This window comes from Ahaetulla prasina, chromosome 1 (genome assembly GCF_028640845.1).
Source record: "Ahaetulla prasina isolate Xishuangbanna chromosome 1, ASM2864084v1, whole genome shotgun sequence".
Lineage (NCBI taxonomy): Eukaryota > Metazoa > Chordata > Lepidosauria > Squamata > Colubridae > Ahaetulla > Ahaetulla prasina.
This window is the reverse complement of record NC_080539.1, coordinates 321,981,425-322,009,351: the sequence shown is the minus strand read 5'-3', so window position 1 is coordinate 322,009,351 and position 27,927 is coordinate 321,981,425. Positions and strand designations below refer to the sequence as shown.

The 27,927-nt window shown below is 40.0% G+C and overlaps 1 protein-coding gene across 1 annotated transcript in view; it reads right to left on the bottom strand.

Moving 5' to 3' along the window:
* Positions 1–13,757: 13,757 nt before the first annotated feature.
* Positions 13,758–27,927, bottom strand: part of LRRC74A (leucine rich repeat containing 74A) — a 36,530-nt gene continuing 22,360 nt past the window's right edge. Inside the window, exons 9-14 of the mRNA XM_058162436.1 lie at positions 27,731–27,925; positions 24,325–24,420; positions 21,560–21,703; positions 17,345–17,452; positions 15,388–15,473; positions 13,758–13,839 (exon numbers count right to left, since the gene is read on the bottom strand). Coding sequence (XP_058018419.1) covers positions 13,758–13,839; positions 15,388–15,473; positions 17,345–17,452; positions 21,560–21,703; positions 24,325–24,420; positions 27,731–27,925 — 711 coding nt within the window. The remainder of the gene's footprint in view (positions 13,840–15,387; positions 15,474–17,344; positions 17,453–21,559; positions 21,704–24,324; positions 24,421–27,730; positions 27,926–27,927) is intronic.

The following is a 27,927-nucleotide window of genomic DNA, read 5'->3' as shown; positions in this document are numbered from 1 at the left end:
GGTCTGAACCGGGGGCAACCCACCACTGGCATACATTTTATTTTGGGGGTTTGGGTGCGTGCACACGCATTCGCGCATATACACGTTTTGGGCAATCCATCCGAAAAAGGTTAGCCATCACTGCCCTAAATGGTCTTTTCCAAATTGATGAGGAAATCTATGCTGAATCAGCCTGATTCAGTGATTCTGTTCAAACCGTATCTCTGTTCAGCAAGCCCTACATCTTTAAAAATTACTCTGCATTTTCACAAATATCTTTCACCAAGTTTTTTTTTTTTTACAAGAATAGAAAGACTGCAGGATCCAGTCGGTCACCAGGATCAGAGCTTTTGTCTTCCAAGTTTTGGGACTCATGCCGGAGCCCAACTTTTTTTTTTTTTAATTTTGTCACAACAATATACACAAACAATTGTCATAGATAAAACAACATGTATTGAGGAAAATATATAAGTAAAAATATGCATCAATAATATTAATTTGATATAATGAAGGGAACAATAGGACAGGAACGGTAGGCACTATTGTGCTCTTATGCACGCCCCTTATAGTCCTCTTAGGAATGGGGTGAGGTCAATAGTAGACAGTTTTTGGTTGAAGATTTTGGGATTTTGAGTAGAGACTATGGAGTCAGGTAGTGAGTTTCAAGCATTAACAACTCTGTTACAGAAGTCATATTTTCTGCAATCAAGTTTGAAGTGGTTGACATTTAGCTTGAATCTATTTTTTGCTCTTGTAATATTGCGATTGAAGCTGAAGTAGTCTTTTATAGGAAGGATATTGCAATAGATGATTTTGTGTGTTAAACACAGGTCATGTTAGAGTCGACGGAGTTGTAAGTTTTCTAATCCCAGGATTTCAAGTCTGTTGGTATAAGGTATTTTGTTGTTTTCGGAGGAGTGAAGAACTCTTATAGTGAAATATTTCTGGACTCGTTCTATTGTATTTATGTCAGAGATGAGGTATGGGTTCCAGACGGATGAGCTGTATTCAAGAATAGGTCTGGCAAATGTTTTGTATGCTCTGGTTAGTAGTGTAGAGTTTTTAGAAAAGAAGCTGCGTAGAATTAGGTTTACAACTCTTAGGGCCTTTTTTGCTATGTAGTTGCAGTGGGCTTTGGCATTGAGGTCATTTGATATGAGAACTCCAAGATCTTTGACAGGGTGGGGGTCGTCAGTTAGGTAATGTCCATTAAGTTTGTACTTGATGTTAGGGTTCTTTTTTCCAATATGTAAGACTGAGCATTTGCTGGTTGAGATTTGGAGTTGCCAAGTTTTAGACCAATCTTCATAGAGATCCCTGCTCTATGTGGTAGCTGCACACACACTCTGCTAGACAGAGTGTGGCAGCACACACACTGCTAGAGACAAGTTCCCTGAAGATGGGAACTCCAGCACGACTCTGAAAACTCAAAAGACAAAACCTCTGGTCTTGGTGGCTGACCCAGATTGGATCCTACAGCATCATCCTGGGAGACATATATTCTCCTTCATTCATAATAGAAAGACTACTATAACTTAGCCAAGAAAAAAAAACAAAAAGTACGAGGTGCTTTTCATAAGTATTCAGAACAATTTCTAATTTGATCTATTAGACCTCAGAATTCACATGCATTTCTGAAGCCCATCCTGTCCACTCTGGCATGAAGATGTCCCACCAACCTTTCTAGAACAGGGGTCTCCAACCTTTCTAGAACAGGGGTCTCCAAGCAAAGCTGGCTGGGGGAATTCTGGGAGTTGAAGTCCACCAGGCTTAAAGTTGCCAAGGTTGGAGACCCCTGTTCTAGAAGACATAGCTTCATGATGTGGAACTTTGTTTATCCATAGCCCCCAAAAGAGGCAGTTTAACTTCATATTTAACTGCTTTCTTTTAAAGTAGTGTTTTCCCCCTATGGAGATTTGTCAGTGGCTTCAGAGCAGGATGTGGCTGATGACAAAGATCCAGGGCTGGGATCTGCTCCAACTGGATTCTCCAAATTGCTGCAGGTCGCAGGGCACAGCCCTCCAAGGCTATTTGGCTTGGCCACTATAGGAAACATTTGTGGATGCATCTGTCTGCAACTGTTTTCAGAAAACGCCAGTCAGGCATGACATGGGCTTCCTATATATATATATGCAGATTCTGTACTCTTCCTTAAAGAGTGCCAGACTTGTTTTAAACATGGGTTTACCATATGGAAGAGCCACTGAGAAAGTCCCCTCCCCCCCCAGCTTTCATCTCCATTTGGGGATAAATTCTGCTGCCTTTCATCTTCTTTCTTCATCTCCCACTCCCTTCCTTCTGTTGCTTTGGCAAAGCAACTTAAAAACTGTTCCTTCGCCGTGCTCTCTGTATGAATATATGCATTTCAAATTTCTCTGAAAACACCAACTGCGGGTGAAGAGGCAAGTTGCCCTCCGAGAAGTTTTTCTTCTTCCATCTGTGCAACTGGAGACTACATAAGTGCCATTCCTGTTTATGAGAACAACACAGAAAGCCACCTGACTCCTAATGTGCCCAGGAAGGAAGGGAGAACCTCTCCCCACAGCCCCATGTTGTAGTCATCCATGTTGTTTTGCTTACAGTTCATCATCTCTTTTCCACTTCACCAAATAAATACTTCCTTGAAATAAAAGGTATATCTTAACTACAGACTCTACCTCATATTCTCAATAACGTTTAGATCATGGGTGGGTTTCAGCAGGTTCTGACCAGTTCTGGAGAACCGGTAGTGGAAATTCTGACTAGTTCCGAGAACCGGTAGTAAAAATTCTGACTGGCCCTGCCCACATCTATTCTCTGCCTCCCAAGTCCCAGCTGATCAAGAGGAAATGGGGATTTTGCAGTAACCTTCCCCTGGATTGGGGAGGGCATGGAGATTTTACAGTATCCTTCCCCTGGAGTGGGATAGGAATGGAGATTTTACAGTATTCTTCCTCTGCCACGCCCACCAAGCCACACCCACAGAACCGGTAGTAAAAAAAATTGAAACTCTCCACTGGTTTGAATGGGTGATTTTTTTGTGTGCCTGGGTGGGAGGGTTTTTGTTTTTGTTTTGGAGTGCCTTCAAGTCACTGTTGACTTCTGTCAACTGGCTGGACAACTTCTTGACAGTTTTCTTAGTAAGATTTTGGAAGTGGTTTGCCATTGCCTTCTTCCAAGAGCCAAAAGAGGATGATTCCAGGATCTTTTGTTCCTGTGGCAAAAACTAAAACTGAGTCTCCAGTTTCTAACTTGGCACTTTAATCGCTACCCCAGCTTGGGTGGGTGACTGGCAGCTTCAAGTCTAGAATGGAATAAATACTCCTGCATCGGGCAGCAGGTTGGACTAAAACAGGTGTGTTGAAACTTGGCAACTTTAAGATTTGTGGACTTCAACTTCCAGAATTCCTCAGCCAGCACCCCAGACTAAAAGACCTCCAAGGTCACTTCCAGCTCTATGATTCTAGGATGATTCTATGGTTTTCAGAAGCTTAACTTACTTTTATTATGAAAGCAATTGCAATTCAAATGACAACATGCAGAGAGTGAAAGATGGACCAGCATACTATAATCAACTGTCCCCAGTAAGGAGAAGTTGTTTCAGTAGATTTTCACAGTAAATTATTTTTGGCTTTAGGGACAAATCTCTTTCTAGGAAGACAAGGTATGTAGAAGATAAACCAGATTTCTTTCAATCCTGGGGCTGCAGTGACATCTAGTGGTCATAACGCCAAACAGCTACTATTTTGAAAAATGCCAAATTTGTTTAAGAAGACCCTGAGGTACAAAGACTCCTCTGGATTTAAACAAAAAACATCCTTCAATTATTGTTAAAGATTGCAAATCCAGGTATTCCCCCTATTAAAATAGGTTATATCTCCCATTAATGTGGGCTCCCCCTCCCTTTCATAATCAGCATTGTGTGAAAGTAAGATAAATTAACAAACTTGTGCTAAAAGACTCAACTTAAATGGATTACAACGTAGCACAACAAGAAGCAGTGTAACTTCATATTTAGCTGTTTTCTTTTAAAGGAAGTATTTTTATCCAATGGAGATTTCTCAATGGCTTCAGAGCAGGATGTGGCAGCTCTACATTACTAGTATAGAACCTCTCTGCGTAATATAGTTATTCCCACCATGAGATCATTTGGCTGACTTTTCAGCTCTTGAATCTACCAACGTGCCGTGCATTTGTACAAAAGCTTAATTATACCTATGGTTTGAGTTATCTTGCACTGGATCCACCTTTCTTACAACTGCTACATATTTTGTGCAGGGATTTGCTAAGTTATTGATGCTTCCTGTAGGAAGCCACCCACCCCCTCGTAGAAGAATGAAATATTTGGGGGGGATATTAAAGAGGCAGAATATTATAAAGAAGAAATGGAGAAACATGTTCTTAGAGGCACAAAGCAGCCCTCAATCTTTCTTAATAGCCCACAGCAGATGCCAGCACTTAAGGAGATAAGGAGCTTATTGAAAGAGGAAGCCAGCTATCTAGATGGCTTCATTCATAAGCAAAGCAAACACTGCAGGCAGAAATCCATTCAAGACAGGATATTTCAAAACCCCTTACAGCAAAGTTTGACAGCTAACAACAGCCATGTCATAAGATTATAAGAAGCAGCCCCTCACCCAAAATCCAGCCAGGACATAAGCCATCAGCCACAATGGGAATTGCCCAACACCCTCTTTAGAAACACAAAGCTCATATTGCACAAATCCCAAACTTTAAAAACACAGAACCATATAAGAGCCCTTCCTCTCACTCAGCTAGTTGTTCGGCTGACCCAGAACTGCACATTGTCTTTGTGTGTGGTTCCCTTCATCAATAACCTTTCTCTCCAATCAGCCTCCATGTTGTTTCCAGCATCTTTCTCCCAGCTTGGAACTGAACCAGATGGATTTTTCTTCCAACATACCTTTTGTTATTTCTTCTTAATAAGTGTATGTTATGAGACTGAGTTCTGGTGATGACTTGCCTACTAGGAAACAGATGTAACATGAGCTTTATTTTTGGCTCCCTTTGGCTCCCTGGTGATGACTTGCCTACTAGGAAACAGATGTAACATGAGCTTTATTTTTGGCTCCCATTACTTTCATGTAATAGAAGGGAAACAGCTTGGAAATACTTAGCAGTTCTGCATGGTCACCCCATAAAACCCAAACTCTATGTCAGAAATTCACCTGGGCTACACAGCAGAAAAGGAGAGACTTCCTGGGATGAAGCAGTGAAATGGAAAATTCTTCATCTGTCATTGGAAAAATCTGTTCTCCTTTACTAAGAATCTGCCCCAAACTTAAAATAATTTTAAAAATGGTTTCATATTAGTTCAAGGGTTTTTCCCACATGGACTCTAATCACAACAAATCTTGGCTATGTGAATCATAATTAAGAACATAGGATAGTTTAGATTTCCTTGACTGCTTTTATTCTCCATCTGTTCAGCACTCCTCTTCATATGTTTATTCCAAAGTCCTCTCCATGGTGTGGCACTCTCTGAGCAATGGCTGGGTGTTTTGTCAAGAATCATTCTGGTTTAGCAGCTTTTTGAAAAGTATTGTTTATAATCTGACTCAATTCAACCCACACACTGATGGAGTCAAAACTTGCAGCGGCCAAATACAAAATGTCTTTTGAGCTGTTGGTATATCCCAGTTGGAGTTCTGGCATAAAATAGAGTTTAGGATTTATGTGGTTGGTCATGCAGGGCTGCTATCTGTTTCCAAGATACCCTTTCTATTATATGCAAAGGTGTCTTCTTGTTTTACAGGGAGCTGAATTGTTGTGTCTTGTCCGCTCTCACCGCAGCCGGGGTCTGCTTATCTGCTCCCGAACACGGAGGAATGTATGCCTCCCGGCCCCAGTTCTGGCTCCATGCCCAGACAAGCTGCAGAGGAGGGGGCACCTCCCGGTCCCAGCCCTGGCTCCATGCCCAAGCAGGCTGCAGAGGAGGGAGCATCCCCCGGCCCCAGCCCTGGCTCCATGCCCAGGCAAACGGAGCAGCTAGACCCCTCCCCCTCCTCCACAGCATGTGAGCCTGAGGAAAGTTTACTTCCAACAACAGCTGATTGGAGTGACCCTCGCATCAGAAGATTGGATAGGCGGAGGCAACAGAAGGAAGGGAGGGGCAGGCCTTAATGAGTGCTGAGTCATGGAGCCACACCCCATGGCCTATATAAAGGATCTGCTTTCTGGCAGTCTCTGAGTCAGGCAAAGTCGAACTTATCTTGCTGAAGTCACTTACTGGTCTCCTGCCTGCTCTGAGGACTTTGCTAGGACTTTGGGCAGAGCTGCAGAGGCAAGCCTGATTCGGATTTCCCTGACCCGGCCGTCAGCGGAGGAGTGGGACACAACATGAATATAAAACTCATATTTCATGCATTTTGTACTTTGCAAGTTATTATAAGAGCTAAGTTGCATAACATAATTAAAGTAAAGGTAAAGGTTCCCCTCGCACATACGTGCTAGTCGTTGCCGACTCTAGGGGGCCAGTGCTCATCTCCATTTCAAAGCCGAAGAGCCAGCGCTGTCCGAAGACGTCTCCGTGGTCATGTGGCTGGCATGACTCAACGCCAAAGGCGCACGGAACGCTGTTACCTTCCCACCAAAGGTGGTCCCTATTTTTTCTACTTGCATTTTTACGTGCTTTCAAAACTGCTAGGTTGGCAGAAGCTGGGACAAGTAACGGGAGCTCACCCCGTTACACGGCAGCACTAGGGATTCGAACCGCTGAGCTGCGGCCGACCTTTCGATTGACAAGCTCAACGTCCTAGCCCCTGAGCCACCGCGTCCCTTAATTAACATAATTAATTAACATAATTAGTTTAATAATTAATTAACATAATTAATTAACATAATTAGGAATGAATAATACAAGGTATTTCATGGTATAGTACAGTGATGGCTAACCTTTTCCAGACCGAGTGCCCAAAGTGCAAGCGTGCGCCCCAAAATGTAATGCGTGCATGGGCCCCCCAACCCCTCACATGTGCATGCGGGCTCCCGCAGGCGCCCTGCACATGCGTGTGCACCCCCTGCATGCACCCCACCCCTGCACATGCGCAGCAGCGACCCAATGACCAGCTGGCTGGCAGGAGGTGCGTGCACATGCGTGGCAAAGCTGAACTGGGGCGACGGCTCGCGCGCCCACAGAGAGGGTGCTGCGTGCCACCTCTGGCATGCGTGCCATAGGTTCCCCCTCACGGGTATAGTATTTCAGATCATTCCTACCTGCTCCTTCTGCAGTAAAAGCTTCATTATTTTAAATGGGATTTATTTCTAAGTTTTCATTCATAGGGATGAACATAGGGATGAACTTACAACACTAAGTTGTTCATTGAAACCTAGACTTTTTCCTTCTGTTCCGAGAAATATTTGTTTTGATTTCCAATACCACTTGAATTTATTTCTGTGGAAATCTATTTTTCACCTACGGTCCTCATTCATGTTGTTGGAATTGGTGTGCCACAAAGGAGGTTCTTATATTAAATGTGTAGCAAATTATAACATCACATCCCAACAGATGAATCACATCATTTTTCATTGAAGGAAGATTATACAAAGCTGCCTTGATACTGACCGTTCTTTCTAGGATGCACTTCAAATACCATATAGGTCTTTTGCTGGCAGAAATTCTTGGATTGAATTTTTCCACAGTGCTTCTAATAGAGTCCACATCTGACCAGCATGCTAAATTTCAAGCTGCTAGGTGAAGACTATTTTCCTTGTTATTATTTTGGTGTGTGTTCTGAAGTGACACTTGATTCCTGGGCCACCACTCGCACAAATGGAGCTTCACGTGTGCCTGCTGCCCCTTGTGAAAATGGTGCTGTGCATGTACACCCACTGCTTGCGTGACCCTGTTCTGAACATGCCACAGCCCAGTATCAGGCCACACCTGGGGGCTGGGGACCTTATATTAGACTGCATCTTGGGATTTTAGATTGAGGAAGGCTGGTTGATTTCCTATTGGAATCATTGGAATCAATGATTGGATTGGATCATTGGAATCAATGATCAAAATCATTGCAAATGCATTTAATGACAGTGATGGCCTCAGTGAATTCATTTTAAGGTTTAAGCCAAATATTTGTGCACACTAAAAAATATAATGCATTTTAAGCACGTCTACTACACTAGAATATTTTACAAGGTGTCTTGATTTTGCAGTATATTTTGTTAAATATACAAACCTATAGCTGAATAATATATGGAAAGATTCTGTCCAGAGGCTCTTAAACTTTCCTAAACAGCATGATCAGGATTATTCACTGGTCACAACTGCTAAAAAGCTCTATGTGTGGAGTGTACATAACACCAATAATATATATTTCTACCTCGGCTGTTTATTCCTATAAAGTAGTCCTTCCTTGACATTGGAGCCAATTGATGATGATACCAGCTTTCCATTCATCTCTAGCCAGTATGGCCTAAATTTCCAGGTGTTGAAATCTCAAGCAAGCATAGGATGTAACTTTGACAACAGTTGCCTAAATGTAACGTCAATACAGTCTGGAATCAGCTTATGCAGTCTACGCTGAGCATAAATCCAAAGGGAGAAACTTCACTGCAGAAAGCACATGCTTTAGATGGTAAATGAATAGCTATTCTAACAGAGGAGCACAATGAGGTCTGACATAGAAGAAAATGTAAGAGACCTGTCAATGTTTTGGCAAGAGATTTCCAACGGTAATTACATTACTTTGTCCGTTTCCCTTGATAACCAAAACCCAGAAGCTTTTGAAATTGAAAGAGGCACAGTATTCCCTTTCCATAAAAAAATGAATTATTGGCAATCAATCAATCATCATCAGTGCCATTTATTTCAGCAACCAGTTTTCTACCATGGCTTAACCAGCAATACTGGAAAACCTGTCTGCTTTGGTTTCTCACAGCAATTCAGTTAACAAACTAATATAAAATAAGAAAAAGAAAAGAAAAAGAAAGAAATCAAAGAGAAAGCTAAACATGGAAGAAAGCAATAAAAAAAGTATAAGAAAAATACAAAAGAAAGAAAAAAATACAGAGAAATGGCTTCTGATCTTTTTTGCAGCAGTTATAAGTACAATTATTCATTTACTTCTTAGTCTATGGTTATAACATGACTCTCGTCTTTCGATAATCGATCCTATCTAATCATCCAAACCATAAATCAAAAGTTTATTTGTTTTGTGATTTACCAGAAAGTCCATAAGAGGTTTCTAGTCAGCAATAATCATAGATATTAACCTTTCTCTGATGAAAGAAGTCAATTTTTCCATCTCAGCAAATTCCACCATCTTCACCATATTGCTAAAATGCTAGTAGCTTTTAATACACTATTGCTGCCAACGGCCAGTATCAAAATATACAGGAAGGCTTCTGTAAAATATCTAACTTTTTCTGAAAAATATGCTATGTTTTAGCCATGGTTATAATCTTACTATTAGAAACTATCCCTGATTTTAAAAAAAGCTCTTCTTTCTGTTTGAGGATCATGCCTTTATTTTCTTGAGATGATCTTTTTCCTCGGTTGGATCTAAGTTTCCCCACACTCTTTGCCTAATTATGTTTACATACAATGTAATTATTGGCTGCCATATGATTTTCTACCTAGGAATTATTAGGTCCATATCAGGGGTGAAATCCAGCAGGTTCTGACAGGTTCTGGAGAACCAGTAGCGGAAATTTTGAGCAGTTCGGAGAACCAGCAAATACCACCTCTGGCTGGCCCCAGGAGTGGGGAGGGAATGGGGATTTTGCAGTATCCTTCCCCTGCCAACCCACCAAGCCATGCCCACAAGCCAAACCACACCACGCCCACTAAGCCCACAGAACCGGTAGTAAAAAAAAATTGGATTTCACCACTGGTTCACACTATTATTGCATGCTATCTTGATGGAACCATAGAAGTATTTAGATAAGACAAATCGTTAGATAACTGAGACTATGAATTCATCTATTTAGATGATTTCTGTATATTATAACATTTGGAAAGCTTCAATGTATTTTACCGCTATATTTCATGGGTAGCTACAATAGTAAAACATTCTTTATCTCTCATTTGAGCTTAACTATTGCCTCACAATATTTTTTTCAAAAGAGAGCACAGCACTATACAAATGAAACAACCCTACCTCAATGTTTCATAGTAGGCTTTAAAAAGGTGTTCTGGGATACTAATTGTTGAATTAATCATATTTTCTTTCTGCCATTTTGCTTTAAAACCTGGCAAACCCAAACCTGATCGGATCATCATCTGGGAAAACCAAAAGATAATTCAATTGTCTGAAATAAGTACAAAAGATAGACCTTTTGGGCTTTCTTTGTACTTTGTAATCAGCCATTCTGCCAATGGAATAACAATTTATTCTGTAACAATGCAAACTTACTATGTAACCATGACAAAATATTTTCTGCTTCTACGTTGGAATTATTGTTAAGTTGACATGCTATTTTTGCTGTGTATTTTCCTAAACATATTTTCCTGTTATTGAAGTTGTTCGTCTTGTACTAAGTTCCTTGAAGAATCTTCATTCTCAACACACCATGTCTTGATAGCAAACAATATTAATGAAGAGGGGAAACAATGAAACTGAAAACAATATCCTGAAGCATAATTTGTAATTAAATACACATTAGCTTAGCATAACATGGAAATCCAGTAAATCTGTATTAAGAAAATTATGACTACCTAGTTTTCATATATGTACTCCTTCCTTCCTTCCTTCCTTCCTCCCTTCCTCCCTTCCTCCCTCCCTCCCTCTCTCCTTTTCATTATCCCCATTATATTCTTTAGACATTCTTCCAAGATTTAAATTATTCTAAACCTGGATCTCTACATAAAAGACATTTGGCTTCACAAAAATAGCAATTCAGTCTATTATTAAAATTCCTGATTCCAAGATATCCAAGATATCTCTTTTCTGTTAGACTCTTGACAACACAGCATAGGGATGTGCTTTTTTTTTCTTTTTTCTTTTTTGCAAAATTTCCTGAATTTTGCATTGTCCCTCATTTCCTTTTCAAGCATATTAGCCTTTGGCATTAATGAAGCAGTGAGAATGTCGAGAGATTTTTTCTGAGCTGCTTTGTGAAATCTGACAAACATCTCTACCCTATCCCTCCAGGCACTGCGCCAATGACAAGGCAGATAATTTGCTGTACAGAATATGAATTATTGAAGTAGGTAATTCTCATTATCAATCCACTAAAATTCACTCTTAAAAATAAGGCTTTGAAAGGCTAGTGCTGGGCCACCTGAAAACCATCACAGATCCATTAGACCCCTTGCAATTTGCCTACCGAGCATAGATCGATAGATGATGCTGTTAATATGACTCTGCACTACATCCTACAACATCTTGAATCTCCAAGGACCTATGCAAGGGTCCTGTAGATTTCAGCTCAACATTCAATACCATCATTCCAGATATTCTTCTAACTAAACTAAATCAGCTAGCTGTACCTAACCACATTTGTAAATGGATCATGAGCTTCCTAACAGACAGGAAGTAGCACGTGAAGCTAAACAAAATCACATCAGATACCTGTACAATTAGCACAGCCCCCCCACCCACCCACCCCTGGCCTGTGTGCTTTCTCCACTTCTCTTCTCTCTATACACCAATGACTGCATCTCAAAAGATCCCTCTGTTTAAGTATTGATGTTTGCAGATGATACAACAATGATTGGTCTCATTCGAGACAATGATGAATTTGCATACAGACAGGATTTTGAACAACTAGCCTTATAGTGCAACCAGAACAATCTTGAACTAAACACACTCAAAACAGTAGAAATAGTGGTAGATTTTAGGAGAAACCCTCCTATACTATCACATCTTACAATACTAGACAACACAGTATCAACAGTAAAGACCTTCAAGTTTCTAGGTTCTATCATATCTCAAGATTTAAAATGGACACCTAACATCAAAAAGGTGATCAAAAAAGCACAGCAAAGAATTCTCTTTCTGCATGCTATTCAGAAAGCTGAAACTGCCCAAGGAGCTGCTGATTCAGTTCTACAGAGGAATTATTGAGTCTGCCATCTGCACCTCTATAACTGTCTGGTTTGGCTCTGCAACCAAATAAGACAGACACAGACTTCAACGGATAATTAGAACTGCAGAAAAAACAACTGCTACCAAACTGCCTTCCATTGAGGACCTGTATATCTATATCTACAGATCCCTAACATCCTGGACATAAAAGGTTTCAACTTCTACCCTCAAAACAACACTATAGAGCACTGCACACCAGAACAACTAGACACAAGGACAGTTTTTCCCCGAACGCCATCACTCTGCTAAACAACTGATTCCCTCAACACTGTCAAATTATTTACTAAGACTGTATTACTACTACTACTATTATTATTATTTTCATCCTTCCTATTACCTATCTCCTCCCACCTATGACTATAACCTTGTTGCTACGATTTATATTGTTTTATTTGTTCCCTAGTATGATTTGATTGCTTATTAGTAACCGATGACTAACACTAAGTGTTGTATCTTATGGTTCTTGTATTATTCAAAGACAAATTCCTTGTGTGTCCAATCACACTTGACCAATAAAGAATTCTATTATTCTATTTCTGTAAAGGAATTCAGTGTCCTCCTTTATCGGTGTCTCCTGTGTCTCTAGTGTTCTCCAGCAATCTAGTGGGAGCCTAGCAAACTAATAATTTTTATTCCACCTCTCTCCCCCCCACCTTTTTTTTTTTTTGAAACATGATGGCAACATAAAATATTTGGCTGCTGTAGCATTTTCTGTATGCAAGTGTTTAGAAACCTAGGTACATAAGAAACAGTGCTTTTCTAGTTTGTCCCCATACGTAAGACATATCTATTGCTTTGAGCAACAATTCCTCTCCAGGATTCCCAAAGCACCTCTTTCCCATCACCTGGAAATTTCACAGAATTAACCTCTGGTTTGCATGCCAAGCATGTATCCTGCTCCTGAGTCACCCACCCTTGCTTTTAGTATCCACTTTGGTACTTCATTATTCAAGGTCAGAAATTCAGGAAGAGATTCCATTATTGCAAACTACAAACAACCTGTATTTTTCACTAAGAAAAAAAAATAGTATGCAAAAACCTAGGTAAATGAAGGTACCCCAATATTCCATCTTCCTGAATCCATTAGAACTAAGTGGAGGGCTGTGTGAGAAAGTATATATGTTCACATTTGGAGGAATGTTTGTGATGCTGTTCCCTATCTTTAATACCATAAACTTTATAATGTGAAACATCCTTCTCCTTGGTCCACAATATCCTCCTGGCAAGGCCATGTCTGGGCGTTACAGGAATTGAAACCCAACATATCTTAACTTCACCACTCTGAGAAAGAAAAGAAAAGTCTTTTTCCAGTAAAGTTCACCACCCGTTGACTTGATAGAGACATCCTTGTTATTTTCTTGGCAACAAAAAGGAATGGGGTGCCAAGGATTTTTCTACTTCTCAGTCGAGCCATGTTGGTCTCCCATCTAATTATTGCAGCTCTGAGCCTGCTTCACATTCTGAAATTAGATGAGATTGACTGGCATCTCTAGATGGGTTGGCCAACATTTTCTAAGACTTGACTACGGCCTGCTTCCGCCCTCTTGCCTTTGTGACTGCCCTTCACAAATACTATTCATTATATCTTCCTCTTGGATGTAAAGAAATCAGCTTCTATTACAATACATTTTATTGTCTAAACTTAAGGTCTGTGGATATTCAATTGCCTCTCCACCTCCAGCACTTATTATTCAACCCAAAGCACATTTCTTAGCTTCCTGCCAGCACTCATTTTTTTAGGACCATCTTTCAAGCAGCATCATTCTCCTCCTCCTCCTCTTCATCCTCATTTTCCTTGGGTTTCTTGACTGGCTCCTCAACTCTATAGTGACTAATTTGAAAATGAAGAAAAAAAACAGTAAGGTTAATAATAAATTAATTTTGCTGAACATTTCTCCCTTTTCTTTTACTTTTCCCAGTTCCATAGGATACTGAAAAGAACTAACTGTCCAGAACAGGGGTGAAATCTAAAAATTTTCCCTACCGGTTCTGTGGGCGTGGCTTAATTGGTGGGTGTGGCTTGGTGGTCAGCTGACTGGGTGGGTGTGACCAATAACAATAAATAATAAAAATAATAAACAAAGTATAAAAAACAATAAGAGGTATCAAAAACCAACTTTCACACTTTACACACACACAACACAATACAACACAACTGACTCACACACAATGTAAAAGCAGCTGCACTTCACACTTCACACAGCCACAAAAAGCTCAAAAACCAACTTTCACACTTTACACACACACAACTGACACACACACACACACACACACACACACACACACAAAATGCCACATACAGCTTTCTGAGGTTTTGTGTGTTTGTGTAGTTAGAGTGAAACACTACAGAAACACACCAAATTCAGAAAGCTGCACAAATATTTTATTTTATTATTTTATTTTATTTTATTTTATTTTATTGTGGACTTCAAATCCCAGAGTTCCTCAGCTAGCAAAGCAGGAAATAAAAGCAAGCTTTTCTTTTTCCTTCAGTAGCTGATAAAGCATGGCGTTGCCAGCCTGAAAGAGCAGTAATTATAGGTAAGTGAGGAGGGGGAATTGGCTGGGCATGGGTGGGGGCTCTTGTAAGTGGGGGGCTGTTAAAAAGTGAGTTTAAAAGCCTGTGAGGATCAGGAAACTCCTCTGGGACTGCCAGAGGAGGCTTTTTTTTTTTTTGAAAAAGTTTTACAAAAACAAATGAATTTTCTCCCCTCCCCCCTTCCCCCTCCCTCCCCCCCTCCAAAACCACCCCCCCCAGACTTCCCGGAGCAAACACAAGGTATAGTTCAATAAGCAAACATTCATACATTAAATTTTTGAAATCTAACACCAATATAATCCTTCTCTTTCGCATATCCTGACTTCCTCCATTACAATCAAGAATTACATCCATACATGCAGCAGACTGACACCCACCATGAAGATGTAGCACGACCACGAACACGAAGCCAAACAACAGCAATGCAGCTCACCAACTCAAATCCCCCTGCGGTTCAGACCGGCCAGAGACAACCAAGCCCCGCCCCCCAACACAACACACACCCAGCCAATCAAAGCACAGCCAACCCCACCATCCAATCAGAGCACAGCCAAAACCCCCAACCAACCTCCACCCAATCAGAACACAGCCAAGCTCCAACCAATCAGTTCAAACCCCCACTAGCAGTTAAATGGAAGAAACAGCTGCTATCACACATTTCTCCTAGAAGCACGAAGCAGTAAACACCCAGCCTGAAGATGACAAATAGGATTTTGTCAAAACGTTGCCAAGACACTTCTAATTTTACGTGGGAGAAAACCCGAATAACCAAAGACCTACACACACACACACACACACACACACACATATATGTTTAATGTAATAGCATATAGCAATCACCTGTAGTCCACGTATCCTGTTCTGTTGGGGTCCAATTTCCGTACCAGGTCTACAACTTGCAGCCGTTTCAGGGGGATCTTTGATTGCTTAAGACACAAGAATATAATTATTGCATAGATCATGGTTATCATTACAATGGGCAGCAGCCCTTGGATGACCTTGAGTGGTCTACAAACTGAAGCAGGATCAGATCTAGCTATGATGGGAACTATCATGAAAAACTACAATTGTAGGCTAGACTGGGAAGTTGAAAATACAACCTGGAAAAAAAACAACGATTAACTAATTCCATTTCACTGCTAAAATTTTGTAGCCATTAGGAACAGAGTTCCATTTGAGAGGTCTCAAAATGTGGAAACACCTAGCCAATTTTGGTTGACTTAAGTAAAATAAAGTGAAGGTTGAAGTAAATATGGCCAGATCTGAATAGATCTGCATTTCCTTACCAATATCCATAATTGAATTGGACATTCCATTTTAGCTCCCAATCTTACTAAGTAATACGTTAGCTGTTAGCACATTCCTCTTTGAGCTGTAGCTCTATTTCGATCAGACTTTTTAAAAGTTCTCATAAATCCACCATGTTTGTAATGAAATTGTTGGAACAGATTCATCTTTACAGACTTCTTTCCTCAATGCATTTTTTCTTTCCCATGTAAGCCACAAAGACTCCCTTAGCAAGCTGGGCAGCCATAGAAACTGAATGAATGAATGTTTTTCTGTGTCATCAGCATAAAGGAGAAAAGTCTATATCGATACTACATATTGTGAAGACAGTTTGAAAATCTTAAATGTACCATACATGTAGGAAGGTAAGGTTCACCGTACCATGTGAAGTTGAAAATGTTTGTTTATTGAAGGTATTTTGCTTTGAGACTTTTTGGTAAATACCAATATTTACTGAGTTTCACATTTATTTTGGCACACTGTAGTGAGTGAGGAAGGTTTTCTTGACAGAGATATGCAAATTTTGTTGTCAAGGCAACAAGAAGTAAAATATTTGTTGAGCCCAGGATGTCCTGACAACATCTGGACTTGCAAGAGTTTGTTATAATAGCTAAAGTAGTTTTAGCCTTTCGGTGGAGTTGATTTACTGGTCTAGTCTACCTAATGCAGCCGACACAAACTTTTTCTTTGAGACATATTTGGTCAACAGGGGCTACTCAATTAATGTACTGCTGAGAATCTTGGTATTCATATTCCCATCAAAGATGGGCAACACAAGGCAACTAAGTCCTATATTTCCTTGAGACTTTTGGGGTCCCTCAAAGTCTTTAAAATTCATGCCACCAATATCTCACCAGTATTAAATAAAAATGATGTAATTTTCCTCTTTCTCTTGGGGAAAAAAACATAGCTATGATAGAACTAAGGTAAGAGGCTTTTCTTAATTATTTTCCTTTTTTAAAAATCTTTTTTTAAAAAAACAACAACACCTTCCACATTCCTCTAATGGAGAAAAGGACCCTCATTCCAGCCCTCTCCACAGTCATGCCATCTGTGGCCTTTGGCTCTTGGCTGACAAAAAATTTGGAGACAGGGAAAGGAGTGCAGATTCCAACCACAAAACAATAAAACTGCCTTTTCTGATCATCAGTATAATTTTATGTCTATTTGTTTATTTATTTAACTTGTATCCCACCTTTATTATTATTTCTGCAATTGTGAGGTGGGTTGGGCTGAGAGAGAGTGACTGGCGCAAAATCACTCACCTGGCTTTCATGGATAAGGCAGGATTTGAACTCATCATAGTCTCTCACTTTCTAGCCTGGTGCCTTAACCACTAGACCAAGCTGGCTCTCTGCTTCGTGCTTTTTTACCTGTCTTGGTTTTCAGATGCAGATGCATTGGGAGTTGTAGTGGTAAAAAGCTGGAACACTCTAATGAATTTAAAATCTTCAGGGATCTTTTGTGGTAACCATAAAAGTTAAAAGAATTTTATGTTTTGAAACATTACCAGCATCATGGCTTTCCGAAACTCTGCCACAGGAATTTTCATGTCACCATATTTATCCATACTCTTAAAAAAGTCCCAAGGCTTTAGCTTGTTGGTATCTAAATAGATCTGGGATAAAAGAAAAAAAAGAAGTGAATGAGACCGCAAGTTCAGTATTTTAAACCACTTCCCTCAGGGTGGCATCAAATGTCTTTGGATAAATCTGTCACAACATCTGTTTCTGCAGTTTCTAACATAAAGGCAAAGTTTTCTCTTGCTGAAACTCAACCTGCATCCACTCTCTGATGAGACTGTTGTGAATTTTTCTGCTTTCTAACAATTAATGCTTAAGCGGTCATTAAACCTTGTGCACTTTTCATTTCAGAAGATATAACATTACTTTTGCCAAAACTATAATTTCCTCTTTACAATTGAATCACTTCCCTTAAGCCAAGGGTCAACAATCTTAAACACTCAAAGAGCCATGTGGACCCATTTCCCACAGAAAAGAAAATACCAGGAGCCACAAAACCCTTCCATGCCTGACTATTTCCTGAGCGGCCATAAAACTAGCATATGTACTTGAATTAAACGTTCTGTTTCCTTCTGAAACTTTTATTTTCTTGGATTTATCCATGGTTGGCCTACCGGGATCAAAAAGCTAAATAAATTGCGTGCTGGCGGGTGTCGCACATTGGCGGTTGTGATGCATATTTTGAGCGACAGGGAACCACAGCAGAGGGATAAAAGAGCCACATGTGGCTCCAGAGCCGCAGGTTCCTGACCCCTGCCTTAAGCCAAACCCATGGTTTCCAAGCTTTCTCTTAGTTTTAATGCTTCTTAGCTCTAATCCTGCCATTCTGGAACTGCCAGCTGCAGGCTCAGAAACCTCATTAGGCTGCTTAAGAAATGGTTCTCCTGAGGGACTCCTTCAAATGGATCTCTCTCTTTTTGGTAGCACATTCATCAAATTTCTACTTTCATTGCAAATCTCTTTCTTTATATCACAACGGGCAATAAGTGGCCAAGGATTACTGGACTGTAACTTCCACCGTCCATCAAAAGAAGCTATTTGGCTTGGATTAATGAGAACTGAAAGTCAACCACAGCTGGAGAGTCATGCTGGTAATCCTTGCTTAGCGACCATAATTTGGACAGCAGCTCAGTCATTTATCAAAGCTTTTGCTAAGCGAAACATCTCAACTTTACAATCTTACTTCAGCTTCCCTTTGCTTTACATACTTGTGAAGACTAAGTTCAAAGATCGGTTGCAATTTCTTTTTCATCATCGTTATAACCATAATTGATTGTATGAGGCAGACACTAAATGAGGAGCACCTGCACATCTATGTGCTATACAGTCGATTATTTACAGTACAAAGTGGATAACACGATGCTGTGTCATTGTGGTTTGGCAGAATACAATGGAAAGGCTTTCCTTCTACTATCTTCCTAGGTGCAAATGTAATTATTAGTTGATTGGAATAGTTATTTAAAGCTAAATAAGTTTAACCTTCATAGTGCTGGCACTATGGTACATAATGCTTTTTTCAGAGAATTCTATCTGGGAGGTCCCTGGTGTTCTCTGAGTTTGATTGTTTTCTTGCAAATGTTTCGTTACCCCAAACTAGTTAACATCATTGATGCACTGATGATGTTACCTAGTTTGGGTAATGAAATGTTTGCAAGAAAACAATCAAGCTCAGAGAACACCAGGGACCTCTCAATTCAACCCAGAGCTACAAATATTCCCCTTTATTGGTAATACTATCTGGCCCTTTCCTGTTTTACGTGTAGCTTTAAAATATGTTACTTCAGCAGGCAACTGGGGAGCACATCAGAGGGCAAATAATGAAAGCAGTGTTACAACATCATGACATAAGTTTTGCCTCTTTCACTTGTACATTGTGACATTCCACATCCTTGTGGAAAGGGCAGAGCCTGCATCATAACAGCAATGCTGCTTTTAAATAAATAAAAGATTCAGATCCTGCAGATACTTCTGGGGCATATCCTGGTTACTGCTCCGTCAGGGGCTGTTTCCAGCTGTTCCATTTAATATAATATGTTTTGATTTTAATACAATACGGTTTAGTTTGCTGACTTGGGTAATATAATTATGATGGGCTTTATTAATGCTGTAATGTCTATGGGTGAGGCTGGCAACCAGCCAACAAGACTATCTAGTCTCTATAGATTGGCTATCAAAGCAATAGGAAGAGGTTTCTCCAATCTGTAAAAAACATATTGGAATGGACCGCAAAAATTTAGAATAGGGTAGACCCTTTCATTTCAGCTATTGATCCATATGCCACAAAGGAATTAGGCCCAGACAAAAGCATTTGGCCTTCACTAATTTGGAGAGAGCTTCACTAATTTGGAGAAAGCTGAAGTACTTACGAAAAAGTGTTCAGAAAGTTTGAGATAAAGCTTAATATTCTCAGAAACCTGGCAAATTCTAATATAATTCTGAGGGCATATCTGTTTCTATGAATGTATCTGTGTGTGCATGGAAGTTAGTGTGGTATAATGATTAAGGTTCTTAATGGTGGTTAGGAGTGAGGAAATTCAGGTTCATGTCTTCCCTTAAGCATGGAAGACAGATGAGTGACTTTGGGCCAGTCACTCAACCTGGGAAATTGCAAGACAACTGTCTACCAACCCATACTGAACCCTCATGAATTATTACCATCCATAACCTTCAAGGAAGAGCCCTTATCCTGCGGTAGTTGATTCAGGTTGTACTCAAGCACAAAATATCCGCTGATTAATAAAGAGTAAACAGATTTTAAAAACTATGCATTTATTTTTAACACTTGATTTCAAACCTAGAGCAATTTGATTCAGTGGTACAAGATAAATTACTTCTAAAACTAAAGTCCTATGGCATTTCTGGACTCCTACATAAATGGGTAGCTGCCTTCCTGTCAAACAGACAAGTGGTCAAAATAGGAAGCGCTCTATCAAATCCTGTACCTGTTAATAGTGGTGCTCCCCAAGGCAGTGTTTTAGGTCCAATATCTTCATACATTACATAAATGACCTTGCGATCATATTAAAAGCAACTGCGTTCTCTTCACTGATGATGTAAAACTATTCAACACCACCGACAATGCAACTACCCTTCAAAAAGACCTTGACTAAGATTGGTCTAACAAGTGGCAACTTCAAATCTCAACCAACAAATGCTCTGTCTTGCACATTGCAAAAAAAATCAGAACACAAAATACAAATTAGATGGACATGACCTTTTAGATGACCCTCACTCTGTTAAGGACTTTGGAGTACTCATTTCTAAAGATCTACGTGCCAGAGACCATTGTAACAACATTGCCCAAAAGGCACTAAGAGTTGTTAACCTAATCTTGCGTAGCTTCTTCTCCGGTAATACTACACTACTAACTAGAGCATACAAAACATTTGCTAGACCAATTCTCAAATACAGCTCATCTGTCTGGAACCGGCACTGCATATCGAACATTAATACAATTGAGAAAGTCCAGAGATATTTCACGAGAAAAGTCCTCCATTCCTCTACCTGCAATAAAATACCTTATGCCACCAGACTTGAAATTTTGGGCTTAGACAACTTAGAACTATGCCAACTTTGGTCTGACCTAAGTGTAGTACATAAAATTATCTGCCACAATATCCTACGTGTCAATGACTACTTCAGCTTCAATCACAACAATACACAAGCAAACAATAGATACAAACTCTAGGTAAACCGCTCCAAACTCAATTGCTCAAAATATGACTTCAGCAACAGAGTAGTCAATGCCTGGAATGCAATACCTGATTCTGTTGTTACATCCTCAAACCCCTATAACTTTAACCTTCAACTGTCTACTGTTGACCTCACCCCATTCCTAAGAAGTCTGTAAGGGACGTGCATAAGCACACCAGTGTGCCTTCAGTTCCTGTTCTAATGTCCCTTTTTACTCATATCCTTTTCATGTATTCAAATTATGTTTATACTTTTTTTATCGGTAAGCTTATATATGCTTGACAATAAATAAATAATAAATAAATAAATAATTTACTACTCTGCCTTTCATTAATGCAAGTTTTGAATGATAAAGCATTAACCCAGACACATTGCAGGCAGAAAGGTGAATTGGCCATAGCATCTTCTAAGCTTTGCATTATTAGAAAGCATGAGAGCTCAACAAAGACCCAATATTGTGAGTAGAAGCCTAAAATATCTCAGGGGCTGACTATTACACTTACACTTACCTGAATCAGCTTCATAGCATCTGGCTGATGCTCAATCTTCTTCACAATGTGGCCTCCAATTCCTCCATAGACGATATCTAGTTCAGGCCGTATTTCACAGACATGATCTAACAACCTGATGAAGCCTTCATTTACAAGCACATTCTAAAATAGAGCCAAGAGCAGGATAACAGGGTTTTGGGGTTAGAAATAAAGGATCCCCTCCCCCACTTATAGGTCCATTTACTGAATTAGTTCCCATAAGGAATTAGCCCCTGAAACCATTTCAATGAGACATTCTAGGTACAGTTGGATGGCTTTGTCGCTATGCTGTCTCCAGTTTTTGAGTCAGAAGAAAAGTATTCTGGCCACACACATACACACACACTCAAATTCTGCCCAGGAATGAGGCCAGCAAATGGTGATATGCTTAAAGTAGCACTTGAACAAAACAAAACAAAACAAAAGATTCCCCAGTTTCATTTTTCCCCACCATTCTCTGTCAGGAAAAACAAGCAGCGACCACTTCCTTTAAGATGTGGCCAGACAGGGTCATATAAGCATAAGCAGGAACCTGCTGCTTTGGGGTAGCCACTTTTGAAGCTGCTCAAGAGACAGTTTGTATGTGCAGAAGAAATGCTCTGAACACCAGTCTAACACTCTTTTGGAAGAGCTCTAAATTTATATCTTAAAATAGTCTGACTCACCATCCACAAATATGGAATACAATAGGATTGAATGAGCTGGAAGGGTCCTTGGAGGTCTTCTAGTCCAGCCCTCTGTTCAAGCAGGAGAACCTGTACCATTTTAGATAGTAACTGTCTAGACTCTTCTTAAAAACAGTTTTGGAGTGCCCATGATTTCTGGAGGCAAGTTTTTCCACTGAAGAGAGGGCAGGAAGAGAACAAAAGGCACCCTCACCTCAACTTGTGTCCCTCTGCCATACCTCTGACCCACGGATTGGCTTCTTTTTGGACACAGGTTTTGGACACTAATAGGCAAAATGGCACTGCCTGCATCCCTTCATAATCAAAGCAATGAACATTAAAGGTAAAAGTTCCCCTCGCATATATGTGCTAATCATTCCCGACTCTAGGGGGCGGTGCTCATCTCCGTTTCAAGAGCCAGCGCTGTCTGAAGATGTCTCCGTGGTCATGACTAAATGCCAAAGGCACACGGAACGTGTTACCAAAGATGGTCCCTATTTTTCTACTTGCATTTTTTTACGTGCTTTCAAACTGCTAGGTTGGCAAAAGCTGGAACAAGTAACGGGAGCTCACCCCTTTATGTGGCACTAGGGATTCGAACGCTGAACTGCTGACCTTTTGACTGACAAGCTCAGAATCTTAGCCACTGAGCCACTGAGTCCCTAATGAATGTTAGGGCTACCCAAATCCCTTTGTTGGCATATACCAATGAAAACCTACAATGCCACATGGCCACGAGAACCAGCAGCACAGATAGTAGAACTGCCTTCTCTTCAGAGAATACTAATTCTGTTTTCTAAATAACAATATCTAATGCTCTTTCAAAAAAACATTCTACGCATGCACTCATGCAGCCTGGGTAAGATCTGACAGGTGTTTCAGAAAGAGGCAGTAGAAGCCAGTGGTCTGGTTGATCCTGCAGTGAAACCCAAAATGGCACCAATGGTCACAGGGGAAAAGAGCATGTCCACAACAGAGGCCAATACAGATAGTGAAGATCCTATTCCTAAGCATATTGTCAGTCAATAATCTATGAATCATCCTCAATCAAGTAGATGGCATAAACTCTTGTCAGAATAGGGCACGTCCTTCTTTAAAAGCAGAAGTCAATTTAGAGCTTAAAGATGCTTAGGGTAATATCAGAAGAATCAAGCTTATAAAAACAGTTACCAGAAAGGGTTCTTGGTACTGACAGGGAAACTTCAAGATGAGCTTCTGACAGAGCTCTAATTATTCTCTACTTTTCAAACTGTGCAGCCAAAACTCAAGAGTTTTGTAATTTGCACAAATCTACATATATACCATCACTTTTCATAATTGATTCAGCCTCTTTTTCCTGTTTTGCACAAAGTATACCGCTTTGCCAATCACTGGTAGCTTTGCTGGGTCTTTCATACAAATGTGCTCGCTAGCATATTCTTTGGAACAAAATGGCATGCATTTCCAAACAAATATGCCTGAGATCATTACTCTCAAAATAATGTTTTATGTCTCTCTTTTTGAAGTTCACTTGGTGTGTATGCAGTGAATTGCTCTTTTACCATACGATCCATTTCAAGGTGCGCTTCAGATTTCTTCATTTAACTCAGAAAGTTCAAAAGCCATCAAGCTAATATTCCTCTGGTTATTCATACATGGGCTGTATTGGAAACGGAGCTAAAATTGTTCATGAAAGGCTTTAAGAAGATTTCAATATTATTAAATGTTAGGGCTCTATTAGGGTGAAGGTGCAATTTGATTGGCATGCATGATGCTTTTCAACTATGTTCTTAATAATTGGGGGAGGGGGAGAGAAAGAAAACTTTTTGACAAAGTTTGTTAGCCCTATGGGTTCCCCTAAAAATCTAACAAGACAGAGGAATCTAATGAGATGCTAATGCTGTGAAGTATCCTACCTAATATTTAACTTGCACAGAGTATACAATATACTATAAATATGCTATAAGATATAATTCTGTAAATCTTTATTCCTGTTAGCAAAGTCCAGGGTATGTGGCAACCTTTCATTTTACTAATAATTGATTTTGTGCACATAGCAATATACATTTCTTAACTTTCCGTCTCTTAATTCGTTCTTACTGAGATGTTGATTTCTTCCATTCTGGATTTTGGATTCTTCCTGATTGACATGAGAAGAGCAATTGCGCCTTCTACTGTGAGCAGATTCTGGGACAACTGTGAGGAAAATAAACTATAATTTGGATCCTGAAATAATGCATAAGAAATTATTTTGGTCCTGGAGCTTAAAAAAAAAAGCCTGCACCTAGATCTAGAGACCCGATTCTGTACTAATTTTAATATAGATTTGTTGCATGATTTTATACAACGCATGAACTCATGAGCAACATTCTTGACCTGTAAAATGAAAATGACAGTGATCAGTAGCTTTTAAGGAAGTACAATGCATGTCTCGGACATTGCCATGGATTGATGATCCAATTAGAGAAATTGATTATTAGGAAGGATTGTCTGGGAGGCTAGAGAAGAAGGGACAGAGTACAGCTGCCTGGAAGAACTGTTGATTTTGTTCAGCACAGTCAAATAATATCATTGTTCATTGTTTGTAACTCTGAACAGATTTCTACGATGCTGCATCAAAAAATAGCAATGGTTTCCTCTGCACTCATTTCCTTTTTGATAACTTTTTATTGGCAGTAACCACTTCTTGATAACAATTTAGAATTAGGACAAGATATTGAAGCACTTTACATTTTTTAAATTAAATGTGCTAAATATATTACTATCTTATCGTATGGCAGCAGCTGATCAAATTTAGCTGGGCTAGGAAGGTGACACAGGTCAAGGGGGTGGTGGTAGTACAAGCACTGTAATACACCTTATGCCATAGTCTATGCCAGGGGTGTCAAACCCAATCGCATCAAAGGCCATGTCGTGATGCATTGGGATGTTTTTTGCTTTTGAGGAGCAAGGGTGGGCGTGGCCCATGCGGGCTGTATCTGGCCCACGAGCCATTAGTTTGATAGGCCTGGCCTATGCTTACTTATGGGGGGAAAACCCTATCCTCCAGACCAAAGGAAAATGTTGATGGTGGTAGATGGATGCAACTGTGTTTATTATATTTCTACTGCTTATATTGCTGACATAATTCTCAAACAAGGAATAGACAAATACTACAGACAGTCCTCATTTAGTGACCACAACTGGGACCAGCAACTTAGTCACTAAATGATACAGCTGTTAATTAGGAAATCATTGGACTGCTACTATGCTTACAATTTTACTTCGGCTTTTCTCTTCCCTTGCCACTCCCCTGCCCTTTGGAATGCTCACCCTGCCACTGCATAATAAGCAAGAGGGGTGTAATATTTGTATCTATATTCATAGGATAAGAAGGGATTACAAGAGAGTAAACACAATGGGGAATACAAATCGAAAGAAAGGCATGCATTCCTTTTGATGTGTATTCTCCATTGTATACTTGCTTACTCTCTTGTTATCCCTTTCTCTCCAATCTCTCTGCTCTGCAGGGGAAAAATTGGTTAGGCACAGGAGAGGTTGCTTAAAGTGATCACTTGTTGGAGTGAAGGAAAAAAGAGAGTAAAAAACAAGTCAGCATCACACACACAATGTGTACTAGTTCACTGTAATGGCAAATATGTGACAGAAAGAGATACTGCAATGATCGTAAATGCCCACCATGGTCACAAAGTTATTTTGTCAGCAGCATCATAACTTTGAATGGTTGCTGCACAAGGCAGTCAATAAGCAAGTCAGGGCTTTCTTTGTTTGTGTGATCAGTTGCAAACTAATCTCAAATAAAAGATGTAAGAATGACCACTTTCAGCCCCTAAATTTATCAGCAACATGGTATGGGAATGCCCTGGTCACTCAAACATTTTCCTCTGACAGATCTTTCTTGCAGCTCTCCATTTCTTATCCCCTTTGTTACTTCAACTGATTTGAAGTCAATCTCTGCAGCGCTGAAGTCTAGAAACAGGAAAACATAAGAACAAAACTTGGGAACTTTTCTCAGATTCTACAGTGAAGGGCATAATTTTATCAGCGCTGTAGACAGCTCACCCAGGGCCATAAAACTGGCAGCCCAAAAGGACATCTGACTGGTAGACCAGCTCAGAATATGGCACCCACCTTTAGGATTCTAAGGCTCCCATTCATTTCTAATCCTTTGCTTAGCTTTATTGCCCCGTCATTGCTGACATGGTTGTTGCTGATATCCAGTTCAGCAAGCATAGTGTTGACTTTGAGAGCTTCTCCAAGAGCAAAGGCTCCTTCATTCCCAAAGCCATTCCAGGAAAGGTTCAGTACCTTCAATGTTCCATTAGCCTTCAGGGAAAAAAAGAGACAATAGAACCAACTTTTATCTGCGACTATGTAAATCTTTAAAAACCATTTTAATCTTCAGCTCTGAAATCAGAAATGAAATCAGTTTGAAGAGAACTCTGACCATGTTTTACATCAATACATATACAACGTGAAGGCCTTACTTTCCCAACATTTTTTTCTTCCACACAGAGACCAACTAGATTACTTTGGGAATCACAGTTGGACTAAGATTTGTAGAATCTGCTGCTAGTATTCCAGCTGATATTGAGAAACTGCATGGTAACTGCAGCGATTCAAGGCTGATTCTGCCTCTTGAATTTTCCACAATGCTACTAAGTTCTTGAGACAGTTTTTTAATTCACAGCTAATGAAAATGTAACTTTAAAAATAGTGGCTTATAAAGCCAGTGATACAACATGGAAACCTGGAACTCTGAAGGCTCTGAAGATTTGGAGAATTTTAGGAAGGTGACACTGGCCACGTGGAAGTGCACTGTGAAAAAGCCAAAGGCACTCTCCAGGCAGGAGCTTTGTTTGAATTCCTTACCTTCCCATTATTTATTTTTTACATCAAGGAATTCTTTGAAATCAGATGGGGCAGACGGTCTGGCAGGTCACAGAGTTGGTACATTGATGCCACTGGCTCCATGCCAAAGACACCAGCATTTCCACCAGCTGGCAAGAAACAGCTGTGTTATCTGATCTACACAATCTGAAAGTATACTGAGGTATGGAAATTAAATTTAGAGTAGACATAATCATGTAGTTAGAGTGCTGCTTTACATTTAAAAAAAGGCCAATTCAGGGCTTTCTTTGTTTGTGTGATCAGTTGCAAACTAATCTCAAATAAAAGATGTAAGAATGACCACTTTCAGCCCCTAAATTTATAAGCAACATGGTATGGGAATGCCCTGGTCACTCAAACATTTTCCTCTGACAGATCTTTCTTGCAGCTCTCCATTTCTTATCCCCTTTGTTACTTCAACTGATTTGAAGTCAATCTCTGCAGCGCTGAAGTCTAGAAACAGGAAAACATAAGAACAAAACTTGGGAACTTTTCTCAGATTCTACAGTGAAGGGCATAATTTTATCAGTGCTGTAGACAGCTCACCCAGGGCCATAAAACTGGCAGCCCAAAAGGACATCTGACTGGTAGACCAGCTCAGAATATGGCACCCCACCTTTAGGATTCTAAGGCTCCCATTCATTTCTAATCCTTTGCTTAGCTTTATTGCCCCGTCATTGCTGACATGGTTGTTGCTGATATCCAGTTCAGCAAGCATAGTGTTGACTTTGAGAGCTTCTCCAAGAGCAAAGGCTCCTTCATTCCCAAAGCCATTCCAGGAAAGGTTCAGTACCTTCAATGTTCCATTAGCCT